Consider the following 24,796-nt stretch of genomic DNA (forward strand, 5'->3'; position numbering starts at 1 on the left):
TGCCAACACTTAAAATTGCATCAAGAATTCTAAACATATGATGCTATGCTGTTTTTAAAAGTTCTGAAATTTTGCTGTTGAATTGTATGCGGTGTAAAAAAAGTAAAGGTTAATAATAAAGTTAAAACAACAAAAAAAGAAATGGGTTAGCAGGAGTGAGTAAAGCAGAAGAATGGTAGACTATGAGCTCAGAAAGAGTACAAAAGAAACCTCTTTTGGGCAACTGTTAAAATCTAAATTTTTTTTTAAAACCTTATTTTTATTTTTTTAAATATGAAAATTTCATAATTTAATAGCTGATTTTTAGTCTTGAATGGTGTGTATACTAATATTATTACTAGCAATCTCTTTTCTTTGAAGATCATTGATCCAGTCTCTCTTTGCTATATTTCCTCAAGACTATGTTTTTACAAATTTAATCTATTAAAAACTTGAAAAATCTGACATTTATATATGCTTCTGAAGTGCTGATTCTGAGGCTGGAATGAACATAAATGCCCTTTTAATATTTCCAGTTTTTCCCATGTTTTTTCTTTTTTACTCATTGTGCTTTAATCAACACATGATTATCTTTGAGAAGGTATATAATTTGTTTTTAATTATATATATTCTCAGATGGTAATTAAATGTTAGCAAAGAAGATTAAAATTTTGATTGCTATTTAAATGTAGTATTACTGTAGATAACCAGATGTCTGTGAACCTAAAGTATGCCAACACCCAGAATTCACGCAGATTCTCAGATGTTAACAGAAAAATTTGGATGACTTTGGCAACACTTAATTAGTAATAATAAGTTTCCTCATTTAATACAATTAATGTTCTAGTCACGGTCAGAATGTCGCTATGGTAAACAAATATAGTGAATTTTAAAGAGTGTATTTATTCTGTTGTGGTTTATGCGCTATCAACGAAGTAGTTTTAATTCAATACAATAAGTTTAAATGAAATGCAAGAAAAGAAAAATGCATATAATTTAATATTCCGTACAAGGAAGTCATGTGGTGTACACATCATATTTGTTTTTAGTTATGGGGATAGTAGCCAAAGTGTGTGCAAAAATCCACCATGGATAATAAATCTTGCATAGTGAGACATGCCAAATATTGTAACTCAACATGTCCTTGACTCAACATTTTGGCGAAAAGTATAGAGGGGAATTTCACACTTTGGCAGTTCCCAAGATCATAAAGAATCTGCTTTTAAATTCATTCAGAATATATATATATATATATATATATATATCTAAAATGAAAGACTACATTCAAATAACTACAATTATACTTTTGAGCAGCATTGTATTTTGAATGTATTGTATTATTAAGGTTGCCATTAGTAACTGCTGCCTTTTTTTATCACAAAAATACCCAAATTTTTAACTTTTATTATGACTAGAATTAAAAATAGTATTTTTTGGTCATGTCAGAATGGCAAGTTCTAGATAAATTTATGATTTTTCTTTAAGTAATACTTAAAAAATGAACTTAGAACAAAAAACCATGTGATAATCAGGAAGCTATGACTTCAGAGGAAAGGCCTCAAATGAGAGAACATCTTGGAGATTTAAAACAAATTAATGCAAGCAAAAAAAATGCCAAAATAATTATAAGCTTTATTTTCTCTTTATGCAAAATTATATTTACTACATATTTCTCCATAAAAAGCTAGAAAGAAAGTAATTGCTTTTAATTCTGTATTTTGAGTTCATTTTTAATTTTTCTTCCTTTTTTTAAATTTAAATTTTGTGCTTTTTCATTACTGAGCTGAAAACCACACAGCTTCTTGTCCTAAGCTTTGTGGATTTTTGGTCCCTTACCGTTGTTTGTATTTGTGCATTTAGAAATGGACATATTTTGAACTGAAATGTCTCCTAGCTATGAATATTAAGTAAATTTAATTTTTCTGCATTCAATTTGCAGGTGCTTTTGTTAATGCTACTAAGATTCATGAAACTGCTTTGCATATAGCTGCAAGAGAAGACTATGTTGAAGTTGCTCGAGTCCTAATCGAATATGGTGCAAATGTATTTGCTAGCAATAACCAAAATAAATTGCCAATTGATTTGCTTCGAGAAGCTGAAGGCCAGATTTATGAATTATTAGTCTTGCATTCAGGTAAATTGAGTTTTAACTTTTGTTTTGCCTAATATTTTAGCATGTTTTAGATAAATAAATGTATGCACATGTATAACACAAATGCGTATATGTATATATATGATCTTCGGGAAAAATTTCTTGTAAAATCCATATTATCATATTCATGATCGACAGATTTTTGTATGTTTCTAATATAGAGTACTGGTTAAAATAATGAAATTCTGAAGCTGGTTGGCACAAACTTGTATCGTTATGGCAAAGATGAAAATCATAAAATGTTTTGAAATATGAATGTTGTAAATATGTGCTGTTTAAAATAAAAAGGTTTTCTTAATTTGTATACTTGCTTTTAAAGTATATAATATTTTTAAAGTACACTTATTATTATTTTGCTTAGTTTATTTATCATTGTATTACATGTATTTTAGGACTACAAAGATGAAAAGTAAAATTTGCTATTTCTGTGTACTGTGTTAAATGGAAAAACAATGACTTTTGCATAAAGGAATACATAATTTTCATACATAATAAAGTATAACAACATTTTCTATGAGTTTTGCAAACTTTGTAACATTTTTGTGGATCAAAATCGTAAAAAAACAACCTTATATTTAGTGTAGGTATAATGAAACACTCAATCGATTTCGAGGGCAGCTAAAGGTCCCTCCTCATCAGGAGAAAGAAATACATAGAAAGAAGAAAATAGGAATCACAGAAACACGTGGTGCTTATCAGCACTGCACGTGGTTATAACTAGATTTTTAATCAGAGTTGCACTGGCCGCCTACTTTTACTGAGCCAGGCTGTCTGATCAAGTATAAAGAAATATTAGCGAAGTTAAAATAGGGAGCGAGGGGCAAATGCACATTACGCTCAAAATCTGAACTTCAAATAATGGAAAGCAACCACTGAACGGATTTTTATACCCTCTGGTAGTACCAAGTGCGAGGAGGTAACGCCATCTATCGGCAAAAATAATTGAATTAAGACAGTAGAATTTTAAAGGCATTAGGAAGGACTGGATTGGACTTCAAATCATTAACTAAACTTTCTAAATCTTTGTGAATGTGAAAAGCCTCAAGAAAATCCAATTCGCCTATGGAAGAAGCCTTTTGGATGATTTTTGCAGACCCAAAATCAAAATTATGGTTAAAAGTCCAGCTATGATACGCTATTGAAGACTTGTTAATTTCCCCTTTTTTGACATAAGATTCATGTTCCTTGATACAAAACTTCAACGCTCTTTTTGTTTGGCCAATATATCTTAAACCACACTGACATGATATACTATAAATTCCCCAAGAATTCAAGACAGAAACGCAATCTTTTAGAATCGCAGGGTGAATTTTATTAATAGGGGAGAAACCAACTTGAAAATTGAATTTCTGGAGAATCCGTGCAATTTTATAGCTAACAGAAGGATAAAATGGAAGCACGACAAGGTCATTGATATTATTTCTAACAGTGGAATGTCTTCTTTGATGGGAATATGAAAATTTTTTGACGGCTTTATCAATAATCACGGGAGAAAATCCACGGTCAATCGCAACTGCTCTCAAATAATTAAGTTCATTGGTAAGCAAAGATTCAGAGGAACAAACTTTTAGCGCGCGGAAAACATAATAGTAAAAAGAAGCCATTTTTTGCTTAACAGGGTGGCATGACTTGGCATGGGGTGGTAAACAAACTGCAAAGGGTTTACGGTACACAGTGGTGCTAAAATCGGTTTCATTGCGGATTATAAGAATATCGAGGAAGGGGAGGGAATTGTTGGATTCAATTTCAAGAGTGAATTGGATGGCTGGATCAATTGAATTCATAATAGATAGAATCTCGGATAAATCCTCTTTATAACCGTCAAAAAGTGCGAAAGTGTCGTCAACATACCGAATCCAAAGACGAAAAGATAATTTATCAAATAATTTCATCTCAAAATAGTGCATATAAATGTCAGCAAGTACCGGACTGAGAGGATTACCCATAGCCAATCCTTCAACTTGACGAAAATATGCATTTTGGAAAACAAAGTGGGTTTGACTTAGAGAAACTTTAGTAAGCGAAACCAACTCATTAATTTCAGTATGTGTGAAGTGAAATTCCCGAAGCCTAGTTTCAAGACAATTTAGTGCTCCTTCGACCGGAACATTAGTAAACAATGATTTGACATCAAATGAAACCATAATGGAACGAAGTGGGGAAATATTTTTAAGTTTATCAATGACTTCAACAGAATTTTTTACAGTGTGAATATTGTTATCAAGTAGAGGAGAAAATCTGGAAACTAAATATTTGGCCAAAGGATATGAAGCAGTACCTATGTTGGAAACAATTGGTCGAAAAGGAATACCGGTTTTGTGGACTTTTGGAAGAGCATAAAGTCTAGCGCAATTAGTAATTTCGGATAGTCCCAATTATCTAGCTGATCTTCCCACTGTAAACGTTAACTCCATCGTTAATATCTCCAATAGGAATCTTTCGGAGGATCAGTTAAAAGTATTAAAATATAATTTCAACTTTTCAAAGACATCTAAACCTTCAATTCCTCAAATCATCGCCCCTATAGAGAAAGCCTTTAAATTCTCCAAAATTTCGTAATTGCAGAAGGATACAATCCGCCACCTAATTACTCATAACGTTAATTTTAACAATAAATCTTTGGGTTCTAATCTTAGCAAAAAGGAAAATGAGATCTTACGTGGAATTAATTCTGATACTAATATCATTATTTCTAAAGCTGATAAGGGCGGACAGATTGTTGTTATGGACAAACACACATATATTACTGGAGTCTCTAAATTGATAAATGAAGGCCCATACTGCTCGATCCCTAAAGATCCTTCAACTTCGGACCTCATGAAAGTAAAAAGTGCTATTAAATCTTCCCACATTCTGCCAACTCAGTTGAAGAAATCACTTATTCCGCCTATTACTAATTGCGCTAGACTTTATGCTCTTCCAAAAGTCCACAAAACCGGTATTCCTTTTCGACCAATTGTTTCCAACATAGGTACTGCTTCATATCCTTTGGCCAAATATTTAGTTTCCAGATTTTCTCCTCTACTTGATAACAATATTCACACTGTAAAAAATTCTGTTGAAGTCATTGATAAACTTAAAAATATTTCCCCACTTCGTTCCATTATGGTTTCATTTGATGTCAAATCATTGTTTACTAATGTTCCGGTCGAAGGAGCACTAAATTGTCTTGAAACTAGGCTTCGGGAATTTCACTTCACACATACTGAAATTAATGAGTTGGTTTCGCTTACTAAAGTTTCTCTAAGTCAAACCCACTTTGTTTTCCAAAATGCATATTTTCGTCAAGTTGAAGGATTGGCTATGGGTAATCCTCTCAGTCCGGTACTTGCTGACATTTATATGCACTATTTTGAGATGAAATTATTTGATAAATTATCTTTTCGTCTTTGGATTCGGTATGTTGACGACACTTTCGCACTTTTTGACGGTTATAAAGAGGATTTATCCGAGATTCTATCTATTATGAATTCAATTGATCCAGCCATCCAATTCACTCTTGAAATTGAATCCAACAATTCCCTCCCCTTCCTCGATATTCTTATAATCCGCAATGAAACCGATTTTAGCACCACTGTGTACCGTAAACCCTTTGCAGTTTGTTTACCACCCCATGCCAAGTCATGCCACCCTGTTAAGCAAAAAATGGCTTCTTTTTACTATTATGTTTTCCGCGCGCTAAAAGTTTGTTCCTCTGAATCTTTGCTTACCAATGAACTTAATTATTTGAGAGCAGTTGCGATTGACCGTGGATTTTCTCCCGTGATTATTGATAAAGCCGTCAAAAAATTTTCATATTCCCATCAAAGAAGACATTCCACTGTTAGAAATAATATCAATGACCTTGTCGTGCTTCCATTTTATCCTTCTGTTAGCTATAAAATTGCACGGATTCTCCAGAAATTCAATTTTCAAGTCGGTTTCTCCCCTATTAATAAAATTCACCCTGCGATTCTAAAAGATTGCGTTTCTGTCTTGAATTCTTGGGGAATTTATAGTATATCATGTCAGTGTGGTTTAAGATATATTGGCCAAACAAAAAGAGCGTTGAAGTTTTGTATCAAGGAACATGAATCTTATGTCAAAAAAGGGGAAATTAACAAGTCTTCAATAGCGTATCATAGCTGGACTTTTAACCATAATTTTGATTTTGGGTCTGCAAAAATCATCCAAAAGGCTTCTTCCATAGGCGAATTGGATTTTCTTGAGGCTTTTCACATTCACAAAGATTTAGAAAGTTTAGTTAATGATTTGAAGTCCAATCCAGTCCTTCCTAATGCCTTTAAAATTCTACTGTCTTAATTCAATTATTTTTGCCGATAGATGGCGTTACCTCCTCGCACTTGGTACTACCAGAGGGTATAAAAATCCGTTCAGTGGTTGCTTTCCATTATTTGAAGTTCAGATTTTGAGCGTAATGTGCATTTGCCCCTCGCTCCCTATTTTAACTTCGCTAATATTTCTTTATACTTGATCAGACAGCCTGGCTCAGTAAAAGTAGGCGGCCAGTGCAACTCTGATTAAAAATCTAGTTATAACCACGTGCAGTGCTGATAAGCACCACGTGTTTCTGTGATTCCTATTTTCTTCTTTCTATGTATTTCTTTCTCCTGATGAGGAGGGACCTTTAGCTGCCCTCGAAATCGATTGAGTGTTTCATTATACCTACGCTAAATATAAGGTTGTTTTTTTACGATTTTGATTGTCACATTAGCATGTTTCTCCTCTAGTCTAGTTTGTGCTATCAACCGGCATTTTCGAGAATATTTTACTGTTTATTGTTTTACCACGTGCACCATTTTATTTACTTCTTTCCACGTGGCCATCATTTTTTCGGATTTGGTTTATGCTATCAACCGGCATTTTCGAGGTAATTCTATATTTTTTCGGTTTACCACGTGCACGATTTTGACTTTCGTTGCTTCTTTCCACGTGGCTATTGGTTTTTCAGTATTGGATGTTTCTCTCCTTTTGGAATGTTTTTGTCATTTGTTGATGAAAATTGTCTTCACTATTTATTGGTGTTTTTTTCATGTTATAAGTAATTACTTGTTTGGACTTTCGGAATTACATTTCTTTTGTTCACTTGTTTCTTGCTTGTGCCCTTTTCACAATATGTCCACTGACAGGAACCGATTTTGTAAGTTACGCCTTAAGCGTACGAAATTCTTGAATCATCTACAGTTTCTACTTAAATGCAAACATCAAAATTTCATTCCCAAATTTATACATGTGAAATGTAGCCTTAAAGCTTCCGTTCACGTTTCAAAAATTTTGCATAAATTCAAATTGGCACTTCTTCGTCACATTATAAGGGACACACGCAAACGTTTATCTAAAATTGAATTTGAATTATATTACCTCCATTTAAAAATTGCTAATTCCACTGAAAATTTTTCCTCATTTGAACATACATCCTGGTCTAGAACTGATACCGTTTGTCAACGGCATAAAAATGTGCTCATTTCTAAATTCCGAAAACTCACACACCAGTCGGATAGTCCCAATTATCTAGCTGATCTTCCCACTGTAAACGTTAACTCCATCGTTAATATCTCCAATAGGAATCTTTCGGAGGATCAGTTAAAAGTATTAAAATATAATTTCAACTTTTCAAAGACATCTAAACCTTCAATTCCTCAAATCATCGCCCCTATAGAGAAAGCCTTTAAATTCTCCAAAATTTCGGAAACGCAGAAGGATACAATCCGCCACCTAATTACTCATAACGTTAATTTTAACAATAAATCTTTGGGTTCTAATCTTAGCAAAAAGGAAAATGAGATCTTACGTGGAATTAATTCTGATACTAATATCATTATTTCTAAAGCTGATAAGGGCGGACAGATCGTTGTTATGGACAAACACACATATATTACTGGAGTCTCTAAATTGATAAATGAAGGCCCATACTGCTCGATCCCTAAAGATCCTTCAACTTCGGACCTCATGAAAGTAAAAAGTGCTATTAAATCTTCCCACATTCTGCCAACTCAGTTGAAGAAATCACTTATTCCGCCTATTACTAATTGCGCTAGACTTTATGCTCTTCCAAAAGTCCACAAAACCGGTATTCCTTTTCGACCAATTGTTTCCAACATAGGTACTGCTTCATATCCTTTGGCCAAATATTTAGTTTCCAGATTTTCTCCTCTACTTGATAACAATATTCACACTGTAAAAAATTCTGTTGAAGTCATTGATAAACTTAAAAATATTTCCCCACTTCGTTCCATTATGGTTTCATTTGATGTCAAATCATTGTTTACTAATGTTCCGGTCGAAGGAGCACTAAATTGTCTTGAAACTAGGCTTCGGGAATTTCACTTCACACATACTGAAATTAATGAGTTGGTTTCGCTTACTAAAGTTTCTCTAAGTCAAACCCACTTTGTTTTCCAAAATGCATATTTTCGTCAAGTTGAAGGATTGGCTATGGGTAATCCTCTCAGTCCGGTACTTGCTGACATTTATATGCACTATTTTGAGATGAAATTATTTGATAAATTATCTTTTCGTCTTTGGATTCGGTATGTTGACGACACTTTCGCACTTTTTGACGGTTATAAAGAGGATTTATCCGAGATTCTATCTATTATGAATTCAATTGATCCAGCCATCCAATTCACTCTTGAAATTGAATCCAACAATTCCCTCCCCTTCCTCGATATTCTTATAATCCGCAATGAAACCGATTTTAGCACCACTGTGTACCGTAAACCCTTTGCAGTTTGTTTACCACCCCATGCCAAGTCATGCCACCCTGTTAAGCAAAAAATGGCTTCTTTTTACTATTATGTTTTCCGCGCGCTAAAAGTTTGTTCCTCTGAATCTTTGCTTACCAATGAACTTAATTATTTGAGAGCAGTTGCGATTGACCGTGGATTTTCTCCCGTGATTATTGATAAAGCTGTCAAAAAATTTTCATATTCTCATCAAAGAAGACATTCCACTGTTAGAAATAATATCAATGACCTTGTCGTGCTTCCATTTTATCCTTCTGTTAGCTATAAAATTGCACGGATTCTCCAGAAATTCAATTTTCAAGTCGGTTTCTCCCCTATTAATAAAATTCACCCTGCGATTCTAAAAGATTGCGTTTCTGTCTTGAATTCTTGGGGAATTTATAGTATATCATGTCAGTGTGGTTTAAGATATATTGGCCAAACAAAAAGAGCGTTGAAGTTTCGTATCAAGGAACATGAATCTTATGTCAAAAAAGGGGAAATTAACAAGTCTTCAATAGCGTATCATAGCTGGACTTTTAACCATAATTTTGATTTTGTGTCTGCAAAAATCATCCAAAAGGCTTCTTCCATAGGCGAATTGGATTTTCTTGAGGCTTTTCACATTCACAAAGATTTAGAAAGTTTAGTTAATGATTTGAAGTCCAATCCAGTCCTTCCTAATGCCTTTAAAATTCTACTGTCTTAATTCAATTATTTTTGCCGATAGATGGCGTTACCTCCTCGCACTTGGTACTACCAGAGGGTATAAAAATCCGTTCAGTGGTTGCTTTCCATTATTTGAAGTTCAGATTTTGAGCGTAATGTGCATTTGCCCCTCGCTCCCTATTTTAACTTCGCTAATATTTCTTTATACTTGATCAGACAGCCTGGCTCAGTAAAAGTAGGCGGCCAGTGCAACTCTGATTAAAAATCTAGTTATAACCACGTGCAGTGCTGATAAGCACCACGTGTTTCTGTGATTCCTATTTTCTTCTTTCTATGTATTTCTTTCTCCTGATGAGGAGGGACCTTTAGCTGCCCTCGAAATCGATTGAGTGTTTCATTATACCTACGCTAAATATAAGGTTGTTTTTTTACGATTTTGATTGTCACATTAGCGTGTTTCTCTTCTATTCTAGTCTATTTTTGTGGATACTTTAGTTTTCCCGAATGTGTGATTCCTTCCAAATGGTGTATTACTGTGTCATCTGAAAGGGTTACAAGTGAAAACATCGCGACAAAAGTTGAGTTGACATAAAATTATTTATTGTAGTTTCATGCACTTGTCCTATAAAAATATTAAATTCAAAAAAATTTTTAATATTGGAAGTTGTAGTATTGTACCACTTTGTTGATTTGTTTGCCAGGTGAATCTGACTATAATATCTGTTAGTTTCAATTGTGCCCATTTCTATAAAATCATCTAAAATAACAAGTCCAACAATTTCACTTACACTTTGAGGCTTATTTGGATATACTTTGACACTTGAATAAGCATTTCTCTATTTATGTTTAGAACATATTTTGTCCATTGACTATCTTTGTAGTGTTGCTAGATTTGCTGACATATATACTTTCATTACTAATAATAAGTTCTGTGGATTCTCAGAAATTTCTTCAGAATTTCTTCATTTTCCATTATAATGGTAAATAATTTTAAAGTTTGTTAAATAGTATATAAGAAACCCCTAATATATTTATATCAATAGTAACTTTACTTTTTGTTTATGTAACTCTTTGTCGACTTATGTACTGTTACTGTTTGATCTCACATCCTTATATACCCCTTCTTATCTATGTATAGTGGTGTACGATGTAAATTTTACTTTCTGCATATGGCAGGCCATTTTGTAAAAATTCCTGCACATACCAGCACCTGGTACGGAGAAAACAGGATAAGGGTCGCCATATCATCGGTCTTGTGTTTAGCTAATTTTATTTCTTTTTGTTAATGCACCTGTTCACATTTTGTGAACTTTTCAGAAGTTTCTGTACTATTAAACTCTTATGCTTTGTTGTACATAATTATTAAAACTAAATTTTTATGTTTTCAATTATGTAGATGGTATTATTTAAAATACTTTTTTAAAATAAATTCAAGTGTTTATTAAATTTTTGCTCAATTTTCATGCTTAGTTTTCTTAGGATTTGAACCATTACATCGAATCTTGTGTTTGTTGCTAAATACATGATGTCATACAATTCATTACTTTGGAATGTGAAAAATATTTTTAGCTATTTTTAGTATTTTTTTTTAAAAAGGAAATTTTTAATTAATATGGTGAATGTGGCATTATAAATTCTTGCATGTGGGACCAAATTATCATTTTGCAGTTTTCTTCATGATTAATTAAAATTTCATAATTATTTTTATCTACTTATTTATTTTTTTTGTTTAGTCATATTACTTTTGCAGAAAGGGTGCATATATATATATATATATATGTAATGTTTTCAGTTATTCCAACACATCGTGGGCGAATGGTGAGGCTATTCCATTTCACGTTCTGGCAGATGGTTAACGAAGCTGGGGTGATTGAAACACGGAGAAAAATGACGAATCAGGATTTTTCACTTTTAACAGCAAGCATATCTTTATTTTAATTTATAGCAGATGACTTTTTCCAGATGAAGTTAATCAAATAACTTATTCAGTAATTGAACTATTAGATACGACTGACTTTAAACTTTAATACATCATAACGTTCTGACAAAGAAAGAGGAGCATAGCGGAAGCGTTAGCAGGACGAAGGCGAGAAGGCATCTGTCTAGGAGAACTTATGACTTATTTATATGAATGGTTATGTAACAGAGTAGCTTCTAGAAAAATGTAGAAAAACTTATGACGCAGCATTTATATGAGGAGGTTATGTAATAGGCGTGAATGTTTTAGCAGGTACTGGGTTAGGGGACGATCCTGAATTGCATAAAATTAATTAAAGGTTGCTGGTTCGCAAAGAGCAAAGCCATCGTATTTTTTTTTTATTTTACATCTTCCCCCCCCCCTCAAAAAGAGAGGCCGGGGTGAGAAAAGCATTAGTACAGGAGTGAAGCAAAAGTATGAGAAAAGACATGAAAACATCCAGAACATAGCGTACAAGCTTTAACTATGGCCTATCATGACTTTCTCATATAAAATTTTGACTTTAGAGCATATGAAATTTTGAACATTAAAACAATGAGTTATAATTAAATATATAGTATATGACTAATTTTAAGACTATAACATAATAAATATGGAATACTGATAAATAAATAAGTTATAATTACAAAAGTCCTCAATTTTGTTAAAAATGTCCATTTTGTTCTTTGAAAGTCCTTTTCATAAAAAGAGTTCGAATAGAATGAAAATATCTGGTAAAATCTCTAAATGCCAGATAGTCCACAAATATGATGCATGTTGATAGTTCACAAATATGATGCATTTTTTCCTCTCATCGTAAAGATTGACATGTTTTACACTTCAATACAAAATATTATACTTATTAAAAAAACAATTCAATATAAATAAAACAATATGTCATAATAAGAGCAAAACTGTCATAATAAAAGCACAGGAAAAAACGGAACACTGTAGATGCTTGATTAGACCCATACTGAAGAAGAATTTGATTGCGTAGTATTTAAAGAACTTGGCAGTCGAGGCAGTTTTAATTCCATTTTTATTTCCAATTGATATTTGTGGCCACAATCACTTGGCACTCCAGTCGTGCCTTTCCACAGAAGATTTACATTTTTGATATTGTTGGGATAGAAAGCAAGCCAGCGAAATTACATCTTAGCACAGTAGCGAGCAAAAGCTGAAGTGCGTAGTTATGAAGGATGGAAGCACGTGAAGAGAAAAGTTTTGGTTTACAACGACAGTTTCAGTTCTTAATTATTACGTCATCAGAGCTGCGCCGATCATAGAGTGATCTAGAAATGACGCAATGCAAAGAAGTTATTACGATTTTAGAATAGAGAGGAAGAATTAATGTTTATAGTTATATTATAATTCTGATTCATACATTGTAGAGCCCCATTAACAAATTTACTTAAGAAAGATACTCCTTATAATTGGACTGATGAATGTCAAAAAGCTTTTCAAAAATTAAAAGATGCATTGATTTCTAGACCTATTTTAACTTTGTTTAATCCTAAATATCCCTGTCATGCTGTTTTAAAACAGTGCTGTTGGTGCTGTTTTAAAACAGGAACATCCTGATGGTAGTTTACATCCAATTGCTTTTCATTCTAGAAAATTAAGATCTTATGAACAAAATTATGCCATTACTGAGCTGGAATGTTTATCTATTATTGATGCAATTGATAAATTTTATTATTATTTACATGGTAACCATTTTACTGTACATACTGATCATGCTGCTTTAGTTTGGCTTAAAAATATAAAACACCCTACTGGTCATCTATTTAGGTGGTCTTTAAAATTATCTATGTATGATTTTGATATAAAATATAAAAAAGGATCTACTAATGTTGAAGCTGACATGCTTTCTAGAAATCCTATGTGTCAACATTTAAGATTGCAAGTTAATTTATTATCATTAGAAGAAATAAAAGAATATCAAAATTTAGATAATGTTTGTAATACTAAGTATAGGAAAATGAATGATGTCTTAACTATTAAAAAACAGGGATTGTACAAAATTGTGATACCCATGTCTCTACGTACGAAATTACTTGAAAAGGCCCATATACAATTTGGTCATATTGGTGTATCATCTATGCTAAATTTGTTATCTCCACAATATTATTGGCCAGGAATTGTTCAAGATGTTAGAAATTATTGTAAACATTGTGAAGTATGTCAGTTTAATAAGAAAAGTAAACAAAAGAAATTTGGTTTAATGCAAAATTTACCATCAGTTAGTGAACCTTTTGACATATTATCTATTGATACTGTAGGTGGTTTAAATTATTATAATTCTACTGAAGAAGAATTTGTTAGCGTAGTATTTAAAGAACTTGGCAGTCGAGGCAGTTTTAATTCCATTTTTATTTCCAATTGATATTTGTGGCCACAATCACTTGGCACTCCAGTCGTGCCTTTCCACAGAAGATTTACATTTTTGATATTGTTGGGATAGAAAGCAAGCCAGCGAAATTACATCTTAGCACAGTAGCGAGCAAAAGCTGAAGTGCGTAGTTATGAAGGCTGGAAGCACGTGAAGAGAAAAGTTTTGGTTTACAACGACAGTTTCAGTTCTTAATTATTACGTCATCAGAGCTGCGCCGATCATAGAGTGATCTAGAAATGACGCAATGCAAAGAAGTTATTACGATTTTAGAATAGAGAGGAAGAATTAATGTTTATAGTTATATTATAATTCTGATTCATACATTGTTATCTTACATATATATATGTAATGTCAAACTTTTGGCAGGAGATGGAAACAATTCATGTTCTAGTCACGGGCGAAAAAACTGCTGCATAAATGACTGGACATTATGGCATAGTAGATGATCGGATGGAATTTTAGAGGAAGCATGACCAGCTTGATAGTTAAACATCATTTAATCTTGAATGACGAATTTCTTAAGACATAACTGTTAGAAGACTAGGGGTTCTAAACACAACATATAATTTTAGATGTGCGATTACATTTTAATTAATGACAAATAGCTAGCAGAGGCTGAGCAACACGCTGTCAGCAGGCAGGCAAAGAGGCAAAAAAGAGGGAGATTACGCGGTTATTAGCTATTTATGCTAGGTGCATAGTTAAGCTGTGATTGGTTAATTTTAGGTTGTTATGTAACTTGGAAGGATCTTGAATTTGGGAGAACAGATGACTTTAGGGGAAGAGCACCAAATCTAGAATAGTTAATTTTGAAGGGTCCAATTATTTCTTAAAGCAGCCATTGTATTTTATTATGTATTTACATATATATATTTTCTCAAAATTTTATTCATTACTTCCATTAACATTATCCTGCTAGTAACAGGCACTGCACTTTTATAGGAGGACCAAATATTCAATATGTGATAGGAACATTAAAAGCAAATAATTTCCTTCAGTGGTATGGATGGGAGAGTAAAGTAATAAATGAATTAATCCATCATATCCAGTTGACATACAGGGTATTCATGCGATTTTTTTTTTACTTGAATTTATCTTTTCCTCTACTTTTAGTTTCTAAAAGATCAATTTTAAAAAATTGTTTTTCCCACTGTTATAAAACTTTGTTTCTGTAATTTTAAACTTTAAAAAGGCATTAATAATTAAATAATATTTAATGCATACATATTTTGTGTATCTCTTTAGCTAAGCCAGCCTTATTAAAAGACTTATGCCGTCGAAAAGTGCGCTCTATTCTTGGTAGCCAAAGGATGAAATTCTTGAAGGATTTAGAACTTCCAAGGTCTGTAATAGTGTACTTGATGCACTTAGAGTGATAGAGTATTTTATAGTGATGACATCTGTCTGAAGATAAAATATGTTTTTGTAGATATTCATTCTAGTTTTTACATATTTATTTATTAAATGTAGAATAGCTGATACTTAAGACAAGTGTATATTTTAGTGTATATAGAAGTGTTTAGTTGAATTTGCCACATTTGTAATATCAGTAGAAAAAAAAAAAAAAAAAAAAAAAAAAAAAAAATGGCAGAAATATACGAGCATAAAATTCACTAATTAAATTTCATCAGATAATGGTAAAGTTTCGATTTTATGCATTTTATTTATGTGCATTAAAATTTCGTATAAAATTGAGTGTGTTTGAAAATTATTCCTGTAATATGGTTTTCTTTTCCATTTAAATTCTTCAACTTTGACAAATGTTGAATAAATTTTAGGAGTGTTTTAAAATTTATGTGAAATGAAGTGAAGTTAACGAAAGTGTTCTTTAAAAAATTGTGGCTGTGTAAGTTTTGTTAGTTGTTCATGTGTTCTGGTTTGATAAATGTTTAGATGATGATTTGATAGAAAACTGGTACAATGCTATTATCAGTTAGAAAATTTGTCTTTCCTTGTAATTCAGAATCTTTTGAAAATTTTGCTTAATTTAGAATTTCAATTGTCAGTATGTTTATACTTCATTAAAAATAAGAAGGAAAGAGATTTTATATTCAAGTATGTATAGAGTGTGTCAGCAAAATGCATACATACTTTGAACTCTCAAAGAAAATTTATTTTTATCTACAAGGTTAAATTTTTCGGAATAATAAGGTTATACTTTAATTTGAAAAATAAGTGTACTTTCTGGTCAAACTGAATGTTCTAAATGGTGTTTAAAGTAAATGTTCAAACAATAATCTTCAGCATTGATACATTTCTGAGTGCGAGTCAGGACTGATTCCGTACTTTGCACCAAAATGTCCAATGGGATTTTTTTGCACATCGCTTGAATCTCATCCCAAAGTATGTCAAGGTGCAGTGTGCACAGAAATTCCATTAGACACTTATGCAAAAGTATGCAAAGTATGGAAAGCAAGCAAAGTATGGAATCACTAGTGACTCATTCTCAGATGTGTATCGATGCTGAGAACCACCATTTTGAACATTTACTTAAACACCATTTGGAACATTCAGTTTGACCAGAAAGCATACTTATTTTTCAAATTGGACTCTAGCCCTACTTTTCTCAGAAATTTAATCTTGTAGGTTGGGAAATAAATTTTCTATGGCAGTTTAAATTGTGTATACATTTTTCTGACGCATCCTGTATAACACATGCATAAACATGTGTTAAAACATCTTTTGTTAATTACAGTAAAGCTGCAACTGTTCATAATTATCAGTTATATTTGTTATAAATTTAATGTATTTTAAATTATAGCACTTAGTTGTGCTATAAAAATTAAATAAAAACTTAAAATTATTTAGAAATGCATTTATCACTGTTAAATAGCTCAACTTGTTAAACTGCAGTGTAATTGCATTAAGCTCTGCAGTGTAATTGATAGATAAATTAAAAGTTGTCATATAATGTTGAATAGCTGCATCAGAAGTTGACTATTTGCCAGATTGCATGGAAAATAAATTAAAAATATTATTTTTATCCTGTCCCAGTGTTTATTAAGTTATGGTACCTTAACCACCTAACTGCTTCATTTTTATGTCATATTGTGACCAAAAATAAGCATATTTTTTATAAACAATTTTGTATTATAATTGATTATATGAATTCAAATCAGCAGTCAAAATTGTTACAAGTATTGCATTTATTAATTTAAGCTAATTTTTAAGTATGCCGAAATTAAGGCATTTTTACTTTAAGTTGGCTTTTTTCTCACAAAACTATGAAACTGGAAAAAAGACTTTACAGGAGATAAATGTGAAAGAAGTGAATTCGCTGTGAAAGAAAATCATGGCAGTGGTGGAGAAGGATTACTAGTAGCCATTTCTCAAAAGTTCCAAACCTGAATTAGATCATCTGAGCTTTCCGTTTCCTCATCATCTCTACAGAATTCAGATAAAGAGTTATCATAATCATTTATAGAAAATTCAGATTCGCTATCTGATCCAATAATCAGAATTACATTTTGTTATGAGCCATTCACTGTCACCCATTGTTCTTTTAGTTCATGACAAAATTGAGAAGTAATACTATTTGCAAAGCCTAATACACTTAACACGTGCAAACAAACTTGTTGAATTTCTTCGCCTAGTGAAGATTTTACAATCCAATCTCTCATGGATTACTACAGACATCTACTAGAAACATTGCAAAGCAAAAAGTGTGAAAAAGCCAGGAAAATCAATGGATTGGTGTAGGAATTTACACTGCCCGAGAGGGGTACGGGGCAAATAATAGTTCCTTTTTGCGGCACCCGAACAGCATTTGGGCAAAACAGTTAAGTGGTTAATGTAAAGAAATGTTATATAACATAATTATGCAACAATTTTGGAAAGGATTATCTCTACATCATATCTGTATTTTTACTATCCAATGTTCTGTAATTATAAAGCATTTAAAAGTTTTGTTGCTTTATATATACATGAATGTATAAATATGTGTAAAGGCTGAAAGATTTAAAATTTATGTGTGAATTTTGAATATAAGTCATTGTAATGATATTAATTTGTTCTTCTTACTTTGTATGTAATCTAGTTCCCTCATTTTTTATTGAGGTCCCTGATTTCGGTATGGGATGTAGTATTTATGTATCAGTGAATTAGGAAATGCATTAATATATTTTATCCTTTATTTAGGGATATATCCATGTATATATGCATGTATGTATTAGTCTTAACTGAGACATGTAGTAGTATAATGATATTCCAGTTAGTTTATTAACAAAATGAAATACTTGTTGTATTAGTTTATCACAACAAAAACAGGAATGATATTTTAATTTCCTTCAGGCTGCAAATAAAATTTTCAAAAAGGTATTTTTTATTAAGAAAAAAAAATTAACAGGTAATGAAATGCAATTAACATTTTATTGAAAGGTTGCATCAGTCTTTTTTTCTTAGGTAATTAGATATAAGAAAAATATATGATTATCTAAAATGCTATCTTGTTTTCTAAAAGTGCTCCTTTTTTTTTTTTTTTTTTCGTATTTGCAAAATGTACTGAAATTAAAAATTTTATAATTCTGTAATCTTGTCTATTTGCAACAAAAATAGTCTTGCTATTAAACCAAAAAAATTAAATAACAAACAAACAAAAAAGTATATTTTAATTAGTTCACGTCAGCTGCGAAGTAGTCCCAAATGCCACCTTTGAGAAACTCTTAAGAAGATTTATGTATATATAAAATAGAAGTGAATTTATTGAAGTTATTTATTTAAATTTAAGCATACTTTCTGAAACAATAAAAAATTAAAAACTAATTAGTTTAAATTGATTTTTTTCCATTTTTAACAATTGCTTATTTTAACAATTGCTTAGTTTTTCTTTTATTAATTTTTTATGTGATATAAGTTATCTGTATCAGTTAAATCTCCCAATTTCTTCTGTGTATTTTATGTATATAATTAACTAGCAGTAGTAGATTAAATTAGAAATAAAATTAAAATAAATAAAAACCATCAATAATGAATTTTTTTAGTGACATATATTTAGCACAATAAAGCATTAGCACAGAAGGGCTTATTAGTCTCAAAACGAGATTTTGCATTGAATCACTAAAAAAGTCTGAATCACTTTTTAAATTGTTGCCACCAAATATTATCGCCCTGTATTATATTTAAAGAAATTAAATAAGGAAGAATTATCATGAACATATGCATGTTTTTCACATTGTGAAAAAACAACGGTCCTTAGAGCCATCAAATTTTGAATAATGTAATGCTCCACCAAAGTATAGATGCCTGAAAGCCTCAATTTTTAAATTTGTTTTATTGTCTATTTCATATTTTGTAAAACTTTAATGAATTTTTGATTCACAAATTCTATAATTTAAAAGCGAGCAGTGGCAACACTGCACGCAAAGAAACATTTTTCCATGAGACATCCAGCACATGAGACAATCTATTGGAAATTCTGAAGGTATGCCGTTTTTAAATATTTTATTGTGTATTTGAAATTTTGTAAAAGTTTAACGAATTTTTTATTAACACATTCAACGATTTCAAACTGAGCAATATCAACACTGCACAGGAAAAAAAAAACTTATATTATCTCCAGCAAGGCGAGATTGTCAATCAGAAATTCTAAAGCTAGGCTGTTTATGAATATTTTTAGCCGAAATACTTTGGAAATGTGTATGTAAATGAAAGAAATGACCCTTTAGGCATAATATAAAACCTGAAAGCTTTTTTTTTCAATGCTTAAAATCATTCTCTGTAAATAAAATAATTAGCTTAAAGTCATTACTAAAAAATATTTTGTCTTGATAAAAATTAAAAATAAAATTGTGGCCTCAAAAATCAATGAATTACACACATGATGTCTTTATTGAGTTGGATTTTGTTAATATATTTTTTTAATCTCTATGTGCGATTATTATTAATGTTCTTGAAATCACTTACTAATTGCAGATTTGTAGCATTTCAGAGCCTTGCGTAAGGCATTTAATTATAGAATTGTATTACTTCAGTATTATATTTTTACTGGTATTTTAATTTTGAATATTTCAGAAGAGTAATTCAGTGTATTTCATTATAAAATTGTGTTTTAGTGAGATATATTTATTACAAAATTTTTTCAGATACCAGATGTACATTTGAATTCAATTATGATATCAATTATCCTAACAGAAAGAACATACAAAGATTTAAATATTTATGAATGAGTAATGATTTTGACATATTTATCTAAAATCTTATATCTGTCTAATCTTAGAGATATTATATGAAAAAGGAAGGAGATAAAAGGACAGTAAGAGTTCTATTTTAGAAGAAAATGGGATCCTAATTAATTCCCCAAAAGGGCTTTTATTTAAAGATTATTTTTTCAGCCTAATTAACCATTTTTTTAGCAAAAACATTACAATAAATCTTTATCCATGTTTAAATTAATATTTATAATTGGCTGTACTTCAGAATATTTATACTTTCTCAAATTTATGAAGTTTATCTTAATATTAAATTTATTTGATTAAAAAAATTAAGCTGTGCTTAATAACGCATAAAAGTATTTAGGAAATTTTCATAATTTTTTAGTCCAGTTTTATGAATTTTTAGCAAACATGATGCATTTCACATTTTATCAGGCATTTAATTTATAAGTAGTAACATTTAAGTATACTATACTGTCATAGAAGCTGCATTAAGTATACTATACTGTCATAGAAGATGCAAAACACAGCTTCTATGACAGTTCTAGTTTTTTTTTTTTTAAATAAAATGTGGAATATTTTAAGAAAATCTTAGTATTATTTTCTTATTTTTAATATTAAATTTATTTGATTTAAAATATTAAGCTGCACTTAATTAAAGCATAAAAGTATTTAGGAAGTTTTTATAATTTTTTAGTCCAGTTTTATGAATTTTTAGCCAACATAATGCATTTTACATTTTATCACATATTTAATGTAGAAGTAGTAACATTTTAAGTATACTGTCATAGAAGATGCAAACAGTTTTTAATAAAATGGGCAATATTTTTAAGGGAAAAAACTCAGTATTATTATTTATTGTTAATATGATATAGCCAAATAAACTGTACTTTTGCATCAGATTGCTAGTTATAAAATATATTGCCAGTAACAATTTCCTGTTTCACTCTTTTTTATTGTTATTAAAATATATTTTCTGAACCTTCTTTTTCCATTTACTGAAAAGAAGATTTATTATAAAATCTATTGTAATTTTGTAACTTCGTAAAATTATTTACGAATTTAAAGAAGATATTGTAGTTTATTCTTAAATTAAAGTATTTGGTTTGTTCTTCCTGTTCAAATAATCTGTTGTTTCCAAAAGTATTTTACGAAAGTAAACATCAAATTTGTGCAAATGCACGCCTTCTAAAATGCCTCACTCATTCACATTGGTATATTAAAAGTTCACTAAAATGGTTAAGAATATTCTTTTCTGTTATATCTGATGTAAATGTAACTCTAAATGATGTAGTATTAAAAATTTTTTCTAGCATGTTTTAAAGCAGGGTTTCTTAAATTTTTTTCAGTTGCGATCCCTTTTTGTCACGGAGACTTTTCCACAACCCCCGGGACCCCATAATATTTATGAAAATTTTGTGGGACCTCATAAGCATTGTGCAAATCTGGCACACGCATGTGTGAAACTGTTAATTTTTTCACTAGTGCTGTAATATACTGTTGCAGTTTTAAACATTAACTTTAATTTCTAATTTTAAGACATAGAACAATGTGATAATTTTAAATAAGTAAGAGATGAAATGACAGCGTCATGTGCAAAGCAAGTAAAATGAATGTTTGTATTATGAAAAGAATGCGACAAAACATTTTCCTTTTTTCTTTGTCTGTATTGTCTTTATCTGTTTTAAGATACATTGAGTAAAATATTTGGTAATTTTAAAATTATTATAATAAGAAATATCAAAACTGCTAAATTTTTTTGCGACTCACAGTTTTAAAGCATAAAAGTTATCCTTATCTGATTATCACTGTGCATATAAATGTCGATGATACTGGCATTGTCAGACATATCAATAGAAAAGGAAAATACTAAGCCAATTTGATGACAAAGTATAAAAAATAGCGGTCAGAATTTCAGAAAGAGCAATATTACAATCACAAGAGAATGTTTAACCGGCATTTATAATTACAGACATTTCTGAAGAGGGGAAGGCAAGGTTAGAAGAAGATAAAAAGTGGAGCAGTCTCAGTGTTTACTGGATAAAATGCCAAATTATGTTAAAGTAATTACAAACTCTGGGTTATTTTTGATTGTGTAGATTAAGATATTGTAAGTTTTTGCTTATATAATTTTAAATATTTCAGGATTTCTTTGTTAGAAATGCTTTATATGTATGGTTTTCCTTCTTGTGGTTAAAACCGTGAAACTTAATTTTTGAATATTCTTGTACATATTAATTGAAATTAAAACATTTAACTTTGTAAAAGGTAATGTAAATAAAATTTGAGATATACTGTCATATGAATTTGTGCATAAAATCACCATTTTAAAATAAATTGAATGTAATAGGTTATTTATTTTTCAGATAAATATAAAAATTTTACGGCACATTGAACCTATATATACAGTATGGTTTATGTAGATTTTAAGAGACATGTCATGTTTATTTTATCATAATTTAATATACTTAAGTTATATTCATATTTATGTATTTCGTTTTTGAATCAATAAGATGTTTCTTATATGTACATTTGTGTAAATGTTACATATGTTGTATAGTATATTAAGCAGATTGAACCTACATATACACCGTGCTTTACATGGATTTTAAGAGTCATGTTTATTCTGTTGCATTTTAACTTATTTAAGTTATATTCATATTTATGTATTTTATTTTTGGATTTAGATGTTTCTTGATATATATATGCTACATGTGTGTGTGTGTGTGTAATGCATGTGTATATGCTACACTTGCTTTGTATGCTATATTGATAGTAGTTTAATATTTCTGTATTTCATTTTTAAATTAATAAGATGTTTCTTATATATCTGTATGTGTAAATGTTATATTTGTTTTATAGTATATTAACAGATTGAACATGCATTGAACATGCATATATACCGCGTTTTACATTGATTTTAAGAGAGACATTATGTTTATTTATTTAAGTTATATTCATATTTATATATCTCATTTTTTAATTAAGAAGATGTTTTTTGATATATATACTACATGTGTGTATTTATGCATTTACAAAGGCTGTACTTTCTTTGTATGCTATATTTGTATGCTATATTGATATTAGTTTTAATTCTATTTAATTTTTGATACTGCCATTAATTTCCTGAGGAGGGCTAATGGTTTATTGATCACAGTGGCAGTAAATGCTATGACTGGGTATAAATTTTTGTTGTGTTGCATTTATTATTTTATGCAGAGTAGTATATTATTTAAAATAAAATTCTAAATGCAAAATGCACAAATTTTGAATGTGCAAGCAATAGTGCAGTTTCTAGTATTAATATCTGTGATCCAGAATTTTCTTGAAACAATGACACTATGCAATTAAATGGTGTTTCTAGCCATCTGTTAACAATTAATATTTGAGCAGTTTGCTAATATTGCTTCAATTGAACTTCAAGCATGTTTAATGAATAATTTGGGCAATGAATAAATTAGGGTTTATTAAAATGTTAATTATAAAAGATTAAATTATTTTGAGGAAACTAATTGCAAATTAAAAAAGAAAAAAATATAATTTTTTGTATTTTTCTCAAATTTTATTTTATTTTAACCTATATATAATTTAATAAAATTAATTTGATAGTCTTCTTAACAAATTATATGTTCCTTTTGAAAATAATTGCAGAAAGTATATCAAGAGAGCTTCAGATGATTCTTCTTAAAATTGTCTGACATTTGTTTCATCAAAGTTCTTTGTTACTTGGTGTGATTTTAACATTTTTCGTAAGATCAGTCTCATAACACATTTTGTCATGAATGAAATAATTTTATAATGTTGACAATCTGTAGTATAAGATAGACTCATTAAGAAATTTCATATAATTGGATACTACTGTGACAGTAATAGAAACATTAATTTTAATTTAAAAACAAATTGTCTTGATTAGTTTTGACTTGTAAGTGTTTATGTATATCAGAAATTGTTTAAAATCCTGCAAGAAGAGTACTGAAACTTTTTCTTCTCTGTAGTAATTGTGAATATGTATTTTCTTATGCAAAATAATTTTGCATTTTGCCTTGTATGTATTTTATAAAATTTAGCATTAGAATACTTCAGATTTTATGTATGATGAAACATTATTTTATTACCTAAAATTGAAGGGACCAGTAAAAATTTCAAATAATGTAAAATTTGAATAATATTTTGCACAATCTTAAAAGTCATTCAGGATTTTACAGAAAATGTGGATCATAACATAATTAATAAGTTAATCCATGAAATATTGCATTTAAAAGTGTAACAACTGAAAAATAACGATCCAAGCATAAATGGAGAAAATGGGATGTATGAGAAATTCCTGAAGAAAACACCGGAAGAGGATAAGTATCAGGTACAATGTTTTAGAATGTTAATTATCGAGTGCCTGATTGTTTTGTTGTTTTATGTGATGAGATGTTAAAATATTTATTGTATGAATTTTTTAAATAGCAATAATATCTACCAAACTGTCTCTTGTTTTTCTCTTTATTTTTTAAATATTTATATCTATATCTATATATATATTTAAGATTTTGTCTCAGACTGTTTATGGAAAATTCTGATCAAGTCACTTTAATAGTAAGACATAAATTATTGTAAAATTGAGAGTGAAAATTATTTTGACATATAAGGAACTGTTAAAGCATAGTTAACTTTTGAATTTGTCTGCATACTGGAAAAAAATGTTGCTTAAAATGGAAGTGGCTTGAACATCTCTGCAAGACAGGATTTTACAGAAGTGTTGCTGTGAGAAGAAGGCATATG

At 30.2% G+C, this 24,796-nt stretch overlaps 1 protein-coding gene across 4 annotated transcripts in view; it reads left to right on the forward strand.

The window, feature by feature from the left end:
• Positions 1–24,503, forward strand: part of LOC118203809 (ankyrin repeat and SOCS box protein 13-like) — a 72,552-nt gene extending 48,049 nt beyond the window's left edge. The window contains exons 5-8 of one of the 4 annotated variants that reach the window (XR_015041301.1): positions 1,919–2,113; positions 14,820–14,938; positions 15,123–15,219; positions 21,376–24,503. Coding sequence is in view for 3 of the 4 variants with exons in the window: in XM_085817279.1 (XP_085673405.1) it covers positions 1,919–2,113; positions 15,123–15,219; positions 21,376–21,490 (407 nt within the window). In the remaining variant the exon portion in view is untranslated. Of the gene's footprint in view, positions 1–1,918; positions 2,114–14,819; positions 14,939–15,122 lie in introns of all 4 variants that reach the window. The other 3 variants (XM_085817280.1, XM_085817279.1, XM_085817281.1) reach the window with 3 other exon arrangements.
• Positions 24,504–24,796: the final 293 nt, after the last annotated feature.

The sequence above is a fragment of the Stegodyphus dumicola genome, chromosome 5 (assembly GCF_044657685.1).
Source record: "Stegodyphus dumicola isolate Sdum_Otavi_A_Nest chromosome 5, ASM4465768v1".
NCBI classification, from domain to species: domain Eukaryota; kingdom Metazoa; phylum Arthropoda; class Arachnida; order Araneae; family Eresidae; genus Stegodyphus; species Stegodyphus dumicola.